The sequence below is a fragment of the Glycine soja genome, chromosome 4 (genome assembly GCF_004193775.1).
Source record: "Glycine soja cultivar W05 chromosome 4, ASM419377v2, whole genome shotgun sequence".
Taxonomy (NCBI): Eukaryota; Viridiplantae; Streptophyta; class Magnoliopsida; order Fabales; family Fabaceae; genus Glycine; species Glycine soja.
This window is the reverse complement of record NC_041005.1, coordinates 28,607,154-28,616,476: the sequence shown is the minus strand read 5'-3', so window position 1 is coordinate 28,616,476 and position 9,323 is coordinate 28,607,154. Positions and strand designations below refer to the sequence as shown.

The 9,323-nt window shown below is 36.0% G+C and overlaps 3 protein-coding genes across 3 annotated transcripts; 2 read left to right on the top strand and 1 right to left on the bottom strand.

Moving 5' to 3' along the window:
- The first annotated feature begins 376 nt into the window (after window positions 1-376).
- Window positions 377-1,034, top strand: LOC114410715. Its single transcript, XM_028374656.1, has 2 exons — window positions 377-763; window positions 867-1,034. Exons 1-2 carry the CDS (start codon window positions 377-379, stop codon window positions 1,032-1,034), a joined length of 555 nt encoding a protein of 184 aa, XP_028230457.1.
- Window positions 1,035-1,064: 30 nt separating this feature from the next.
- Window positions 1,065-2,583, top strand: LOC114410714 (protein MAIN-LIKE 1-like). The gene is made up of 4 exons (XM_028374655.1): window positions 1,065-1,526; window positions 1,630-2,244; window positions 2,330-2,410; window positions 2,548-2,583. Exons 1-4 carry the CDS (start codon window positions 1,065-1,067, stop codon window positions 2,581-2,583), a joined length of 1,194 nt encoding a protein of 397 aa, XP_028230456.1.
- A 2,382-nt stretch (window positions 2,584-4,965) lies between these two features.
- Window positions 4,966-8,492, bottom strand: LOC114409572 (SPX domain-containing protein 1-like). The gene is made up of 3 exons (XM_028373075.1): window positions 8,083-8,492; window positions 7,089-7,215; window positions 4,966-5,862 (listed from the first exon to the last, which is right to left on the bottom strand). Exons 1-3 carry the CDS (start codon window positions 8,362-8,364, stop codon window positions 5,411-5,413), a joined length of 861 nt encoding a protein of 286 aa, XP_028228876.1. The 5' UTR covers window positions 8,365-8,492; the 3' UTR covers window positions 4,966-5,410.
- Window positions 8,493-9,323: the final 831 nt, after the last annotated feature.

The window sequence follows — 9,323 nt, the reverse complement described above, 5'->3', positions numbered from 1 at the left end:
AAATCATTCTACATGTCAATTCTCTCTTCCTGATTGGCTCAACATTGGCCAATCAAAGTCTTGATACACAAATATAATTAATGTTATAGACGAAAAGGAAAATTTAATGAAGAGATAAACAATCCATTCAATCCATTTAATGCATGGAGACATTTATAAAACAATCCATTTAATCCTCATAAGGAAAATTTTACCCTTAACTCTCGCAACAAAGTCCTAAATTCTTTGATCCATTGAATTCTGTGCCTTCTTTGGCCAGAATTAAATTGTCCATACTCTACTGATGTTAGTATCAATGAGACGAACACAACCAAAACCATGATGTCCCAAATCAATGTCCTATATGCGTTAGACGCATGAAATTTGAGAAAATGAAATGAGTGATGGATTTTGCGGTACTCATTTGCAGATCATGGTTAGGACCAGAGGATTAGGTCGTGCCTTAGGTCAGGTCACTCGTAGAGGTGTGGGCAGAGGAGATCATGATGATTCCAATGATGGTCCACAGTGTCGACGACCTACTGCATCCGCACGGAGGCAGCGAGTCGCTGTGACTGCGGATCACGTTGAGGAGCCAATCATCCCTGACCCAGACATTCAGGATGACCCGATGGAGGCACCAGCTGTTGTGGAGGACATTCCTGCAGACGCAGGCGTAGAGGCGACTGAGGATCAGCCTCAGGGATTTCCGGGTGGTCCGAGCGACCCATCTATGCTGATAGCGTATGCGGATCACGTTGCTTGCAGCGTATGGACGGGAGAGGTATTTATACTATTTATTTTTAGTTACTTGTAAATTATACTATTAGTTTTCCTTTAAATGATAATTTTAACGAATTTTGCGTTCCTTTTATACTTCAATTCAGGAGCGTCCTGAATTGAAGTTATCCTCGCATGGGAGGAAGGTCCATGGCTTAGGTAGGCCTGTCCCTGCCATTGAGGGACTCATCGCCGGTACAGGACTAAGTCCTCTGATTGCGTGTTCGGTAGACACCGGCGATCGGGGACTTTTGTCCGCGTTTATGGAGCGCTAGCACCGGGAGACGTCTAGTTTCCATCTCCCGATGGGTGAGCTAACCATCACTTTGGACGACGTCTCCTCTCTTCTTCATCTTCCCGTTATAGGCGAATTTCACGCATTTGAGCCCTTGCACGTGGATGATGCGGTTCAGATGCTGGTGGACTTGCTGATGGTGTCTCCAGAGTCTGCTAAGGCTGAGACAGTCCAATGTCGCGGACCATACGTACGCCTGCAATGGGTACGTGATGTATATCAGTGCCGATGCCAGGCAGGTCATTGGACAGCTGCGGCTCGTGCATATCTTCTTCACCTGCTGGGTTGCACTCTGTTTGCTAACAAGAGTGCAACCAATGTCCATGTTGTCTACTTGGAGGCCATTCGGGACCTCAGTATGACAGATAGGTACGGTTTGGGAGTGGCTGCTTTGGTTCATATGTACGACCAGCTGAACGATGCATCCATGAGCCACAGTCGACAGCTTGGCGGTTACATCACATTACTGCAGGTAACAAATATGTTTTTCATTCATTTAGGCTAAACAATGTTCAACTTTAAATTTTGTTACACTTTCATTATTAATGTTTATAATTTGAATGTTACATATGTAGTGCTGGATTTACGAGCACTTTCCCTCAGTTGCAGAGTCCACCGCTGATCAGGACTACGACGAGGCTTCTCCGCGTGTGTGCAGGTGGATTGCGACGAAGAAGACCGTGAAGAGCATTCGCACGCCGTCGTATAGGGAGCGCCTGGACCGACTCCGGATTTCGGATGTCTGTTGGATCCCGTATGGGGAGCATCGGGAGGTCCGGGACTTCCACGTCAGATCATGCTACTCCGGTCTCTTGCGTTGGGGGCCTGTTGCTGTGTATTACCGACCAGAGAGGGTCGTGCGGCAGTTTGGTTACACGCAGACCATTCCTGCTCCTCCTGTCGATTCATGGGTCTCGTATGATGATATACATGACAGGTGGATGCACTACGAGGATCATATTGTACCTACAGGTGAGGTGTGCGTCGTGGCAGGGGCGTGCTTCAATGACTACATCGACTGGTTCTTCCGCATCTCCCATCCTTTCATGACACCAGGCCACGCAGTAGATCCTCTGCCTCATGGTCATGCCCCGCAGCCCCGAGTCATCCCTCAGGCCCCGCAGACAGATATCCCTCGCGTGCCGGAGCCAGGAGCATCGTCGACATCTACGGAGGAGCCCAGACATGCAGTGATAAGTAATACTAATAATTTACGTCATTTACCTCAATATTTGCATAATAATTTGTGTAATTAGTTTGTTTTGTATGTAACAGGAAGTTTGTGATGACATTGCTGAGCGGTTGGAGCGCCATCTGAGTCTAGGGGTGGTCACTCCTGGCTCATCGACACATGAGGTGATTGAAGAATGCCTTAGATTGGCCAGGAGTGTCACACAAGACCATCTAGTATACGTTAGGTGTAGACGCAGGCGGCGCACTGATCAGACTTAGTTTATATACATATTTTACATTGATATTCCTTGTATATGCAGATATTGTACATTAACTCATTTCATGAGTATTGTTGATTTTATTTATTTTCATTACTAATGTTAGTTTTATTTATTTTCATTGATTGTGTATTTCATTTGTGTCTATATACACGTGTGTTATAACTTTAAATATAATTGAAATAAAGAAGTTGAAAAGGGTGTAAAAAAAATAATTAACCAAAAAATGGACATCATTCGTTATCTAAGATCGTATATAACGTACTAATATTTTTAAATTCTCTTATAATTATAATTTTCCCACTTATACTAATGATCATGTAAAAAAATGTATTGTAAAATAGTTAGTATTTTAATTTTTTATATAATACTAATTATTTTTTTATATTCTTTATAAATATTAATAATGATATGATTAATTCTTTATAATATCATCTTTTATGTATTTATTGATTTTTATTAATATGTATAAAATAACCGTAAACAATAATTATAATGGAACTGAGTAAGTATTTTAATATCATTTTCTAAACAAATTTATTCTAAAAAAAATATATTAAAAAATTAATTATTTATAATAAATCAATATTTATAAATATATTATATTTAATAAAATAAAAAATAGATTTAATTATATTAGAAATAAATATGTTGTATTTAAAAGTATATTATAATTTTTTTTCCTCTTACGGATCAAGTTGATCCGTAAGAGACTTCCGGATCAGCTTGATCCGTAAGTTGATCCGGAAGTCTCTTATGGATCAAGTTGATCCGGAAGAGACTTACGGATCAACTTACGGATCAAGCTGATCCGGAAGTGGAAAACTAAGCAAGGACAATTTTGACATTTTTCAAGAATGCTGGGTGCACCAGCAATAATGCTGGGTGCACCTAGCAACACTCTCTTCCTTTTGGGTCTCACATGGCCCAAAGATCCTTGCTCTTGTGACGGCCCAACATCAAATTGTCCTCTAGATGAATCACTTTTTGCAAGCAACCAAGTGATTTACAAAATGACGACACAATTGGTCAAGGAATAAGGATGAATAACTTACCAATAGTGCAAATAATTAAGAACCATAATTATTATGAAAACTAGAAGATGTAGAATGAGAAAAGAAGAAGCCCAACTATTGATTTAAAACTTAACTGTTTCAAAACTTCTAAATTTATAAGGATACAGTAGAATTTCTCTTTTAAAAATTGGGATTTTACAGTTTGATATATACTATTACCTACAAAAATCACTTTTACTAAGACTTGTGCATATTTTACAATTACAAATACTATTTAACTTTGAAAAGTCCATATTTTAGTAGACTTGTGCATATCATGCAGATAAATCCTTTAGGAATTAGGACAGCGTTAACGCATACCATAGGTTGAAGTCATTGTTCGACTCCGATTGTTCGTGATCTTTGGCATCACAATCTTCAGTAACTAAAACACTCTGCTTACTATGCTGTCAAATCAACTTCATCTAAATGTTGTTACAACTTGGAACTCGACAAAAGATGGCGAGACATTATCAAACTTCTTTAAATGTGAGTTTGACCTTCATCTATCAATCACTTCTACCATCTCCAATCATTCAGTTACACACCTGCACACACGGAGAACAAAGAAAAAGAGAACTACTTTGCTCTAAAGCATAAAATAACAAAGCAAGGAACCATCTTCTTCCATCTCTGATCTCTCCCTCCATTTTTTCTTCATTGTGCCTCAAAGTTAACTTCTAAACCACCATGTATACTCTTCACTCCAAAAATTCTCAGCGCTCTCAAGAGAAAGCAATCAAGATGTCTACAGCCACATGCAAAAGCACCCTAGTGAATGCTCTTATCTGTTCTCTCCTTCTAGAGTTCCTTCTCTACGTATGAAAAATGCACACTCCTCACCAGTTTATGAACTCAAGAATCTCGTTTGTTATAAATAGTTTTTTTTAACTAATTAAATTCTCAAATCTAGTCCGAAACCCCGACTTGTCTTTCCATGGTCTTTTACATAAGTTACATATGGCAGTTGTGTGTCATCACAAAAGATAAAATCAACTTCACGATGTCTATTAATATATCTATGATCTACAAAATCTTCACGTACTATATGCTTCTCGCACCACAGAATATTCTAACATAGAAGAGAGAAAGAGAACAGGTTTTTTCTTTTATTTGATGATCCATGAAATGATCTTCTCGTCCAATTATAAGCTCATAGCTTTTCTTTTTTATTTTTCTTTTATAGATGATAATGATATTTTATTTAGGTAACGAAATAATTAAATATATATGTCATGATCGCTAATAGCAATTGCACATGTCACTATAATGTATGATCCACCAGGAGAGTGCCTTAATCTTTAGTTCGCCTTATATCGTAGCACTTTTTGCCCATTTTCTGTCTCATGTATATGAACCGACATTTTGTCATTACACTAAAACAATTGATAAATGCTTGCAAAGATTTCAGAAGGAACCGATAACAATAAATTTATTAGGCTAGCAAAATGTCAAAACATCACAAACTTCTATCAACTTCAAGTTTTATTACGGGGCAAAGTGCAAGGAATTCTGTCTCACTATGAGACATGTCTGCAACCTTTCAGTACATATCAATTTGTGGAGTTTAGCAAAAGTGTTGTGTATGTGAGCTTCAAAGTATAGAGACATTTTTTGCACATGACTCGAAGTTGGAAAAGAGTGTTTTGCTCTTTCTTATATGATTAAGCCTATAATTCTATAATCTCACTATTTTCACTATCTTTAGCATCTTACATCTGTGTTGTTATCTGTGGCATGCCAGAAAAGAGAGACGCTAGATTTTGAAAAGTAAAAAAAAATAAAATAAAGGTGAAACTCCCAAGCCACTAAAACTAGCTAGTTTTCAATCCCCAATGTAATCAAGCACATTACTTGGCTGTTTGTTCCAGAATAGGGATTTTGTTCCATGTTTCTTCCAAGCCACTTATCTGCAATGGTGGCAATGAAAACATGCTAACTGTTGAGCTTCCCTTTCGAATTTCCTGCAAAACATGCAAAGCTGAAATGGTACTCTTCATATAAAGGCTCTCAATGTGATGGTTGGCTGCTGCTAACTCCTTAGGCATCAGCAGATCATCACTACTCTTTGTGCTGGTTGAAGTTGAAGCATCACATCCCTCCTCAGCTTGGGGAGGTGCCTCGCCAGAAGTCGAAGGATCGTTCACCGGGAAAAGGTGGTTAAGCATTGTTTCACACTCCTTCACAAGCTTGTATAGAAGGTCAGTGGTGAAGAAAGGCTGTTGCAAGACCTTCTGAATGAAAGGCAAGCGAATGAGAGCACCAGTTCTCTTGTCATACTTCTTTAGTATTTTCACTAATCCTGTACACGGAAAATTGAAGAAATACTTAGATATATTAGTTGCTGATGTGAATCTTAATTCTTAGGTGAATCAATCTTCAATTTAGCACAAAATATCAACTTTAGACTGGTCACAGAGGCATTAGGCATATCTCTATAAAGCTACTCAATCTTAAATAACAGTTTTTCTTACCCTAACAAAAACATCTGGATTATATATGCCTTAGGTTATAGGAGCATTTTCGAATTTTAAAGGGAGAATATCAATTTGGTGTGTTCAACTGCTGTGCCTTTTAGTTTTAGGTGATGTGATCTTTGTAAACTTTACAACAAGGGAATATTTGTGGAATTCATTAGGATAATTACTTATAATATTTGAGGACACATGCATTGGATTTACCAAAGTAGACAGAAGAATAAGAAGTCACTCAAGTGATATATCTAAAGGGAGGAATGCTCAATTTAAAACATTAGAAAATAGTCAAGTTAGTCCAAAGATATTAGTTCAACCATATTAATCATTGAGTGATGAAAATTGTGCATGATAAATTTGTATCTTTTTTGTTCAAATCAGTAGGCACATCAAAAACTCAATACTAATTTGACCAACTAAATAATACACATTGAAAGACTAACTTGACTGACCAAATGGATACTCAAAGACAATGGGTGTAAATACAACTACTATAGAAGAGGAGGTATTATCTTTCAAGAACTAATTCAATTGCTTGCTATAGAAAATACAAATATTCCAAGTAGATGTCCCATTCAAATGGAAGCATATTCATGGATTTACCTAGCTGCCAAGAGAATTTTCAGGATGAATAGAAAACGAAAACCTGAAGGTAGGGTAAATGAATCTTTTTTTTTTCCCTTCTGATTTACTACATTTTCAATTGTATTGAATCACACTGTAAGTTCCATAGTAAGCAACAGTTCAGAAGTCTATAAATAGTGCCCAGGACTTGTTCCCTATATATATTCATGTTCATCTATACTTTGTCCACTGTGATTGTTTATTAACAGTTGATTTTCATGGTTGGTACATTCTAGTTTTGTTCCTAATTGTTTGGGGATATAAGATTGTTTGGGTGGCTAAAAAAGAAGAAAATGAGAGAAAAGCCTAGGGTTCAATCCTAATTGTTGACCAAAAAACTAATAAATTAACAATTATAATTAGTCAATAAAAATATAAATAATGTCCCGGAAATCTAATTTGAATACATAATATTAATAGTTGAACGTACCTATGTAGTTAAGGGCACTATAGTTTTCGAGCAAGACCATCTCTCCATGGAAATCCACAATTTCCTTGCGAATTTGCATCAATTGCTCATTAGAATTTTTTACTTTGGCAACCCTATCCTGTAGCTCCTGCACATTTCAACCACAACAAACTGTTACTCGCGCACCAAAATTGTAAGTTATCCTAATGATAGATACTTAAATAAGATCATATTTGGAAGTTAATCAGACTCTTTTGAAATTATAAAACATAAATTGTTTTGAGGTGAAAAAAAATGGAAAAGAGGTGTAATAAATAACTAAATTAATCTTTTACCTAGAATTGAAAAAAATGTTACTACCTTTTTTTGTTAATGTTGACTACATTAGGTAAGTTAGGTAGCTAGCTAGCGCATTTAATATTCTAGTCTGTGACGCAACGCAAACAGAGATAACCGCGATTGATGGTTCATTAGTAAATTATAAAGTTAGCGTCGCCGTCAGTAACAGACGCGTCTTCAATAACATAGCCGGTTATGCCGGGTATATTCGCATCAGATTCCAAATAAATTTTTGTTTGAAATAGCATAGCGGTTTTATGCAGGGTATATTCGCATCAGATTCCAAAGCCTTTACTTATTATATAATAAGAAAAAAGAAAATCAAAACACTGTTAAATAAATGTTTAATTACTACTGTCAACAAATAATGTTTAATTACTATACGTATACACATATACATAATCTTTTATGTTTGAGTCCTTTTTTATTTTAGCTTCTACATGTTTTAGTCCTACATATATTTAATGTATGTGCAGAAATTAAAACCAGTAATTCTTAGTTGTAATAGTAATACTAAAATGTAACCTTAAATTTGTTCAAGTCTAACATAAGAAAAAAATGTGATTGAATTAATCACATTTTCTGAAAGATATTAGTTAATAATAAAATTGACGATAATGGTGATAATATCAACGTAACAAAATAAATGTAACTTTAAAAAGAAAATGAATGGTACCTTCAATTTGATGATGCATTCTTCCTCTTTCTCGACAAAGAAGGTGTTGAATTTGTGGAGTTCTTGTTCGATGGAGTTCCTGAAGTCAGTTTCCTCCTTGGACATGATGATGATGTCTCCCTCGTGCCTTGCGCGTTTGGTGGGGCGTTCTTCCACGCCATTAATGGGTTTGGGCTCCACGAGCTTCAACTTCTTCTTCAGCTCCTTGTAGGACAGGAACTTGTCACGCCATTGGGGCAGCGTTTTCTCGATCTGGTTGCTCAGGCTCTTTCCGAATTTCATGTTTTAACAAAAACTAAGGAAAGTGATGACAAGAAAGAAAGTTTCAGAAAAATGTGAATATATGGATGGTAGTGAAAGAAGGGTGAAATGGTGGGGTTAAATTAAAGAGGAGGAAAGAGGGAGGGGAGGGGGGGGGGACTTGTTTGGGTCATATAAGGGTAGCTAGGAAGAGAATATTCGTGGGTATTTTAGGATATCCAATAAGAACAAGAGTATATTTCAGGTTTTATTCCCTCCCTCAAGCAAGTAGCTGTTCGTATGTTAAAAGTTGATTTATCCGGTTACATTACATGGCAACAAGTTATTCCATCGCTTGTTTTAGTTTTTTTTTTTAATATAAAAATAATTTTATTTTAAACAATTGTTTTTTTTTTAAAATTGTTAACATATTTGTTTTGATTGAAAAAATTAGTATTAAAAATTAGATTTTAATTCGACTGAATATTTTAAGGAGAATTTATTACTTGCATTTCTGTTGAAATAAAAACATGAATTTCTTAATTATAATTAAAAAATTTATCAATGTTTAAATAATTTTTAACCTAAAAAACTGCATAATGAAAATGACTTTAATAAGAAGATTCCTTTACTTTGACTAGTTGACTAGATGTTGACCAAGACTTTTTAGTCTTAAAACACATCTTCTTAAGCCTAGAATTAAAATTCTAGAGCACTTATCCATTCAAGGATATCACACACGCAAAAACAATTATTTCACAACTTAAAATGCTATAAAATTAACTATCATTCAAAAGTTTGGTAGTTTTACTAGAAACTTTTCAAGGCACAAAAGTTTGGTAGTTTTACTAGAAACTTTTCAACCTTATAGTCCCTATAACACTCACTTATACATTATGTCTCACCCCTTTTAAGTTCTCTCCTTTTTAGCTAGGAAACAAGTGATGTGTTGTTGGAGCATGTAGCCTTGTCATGGAAGATGTAGTTTAGTTATTATATAT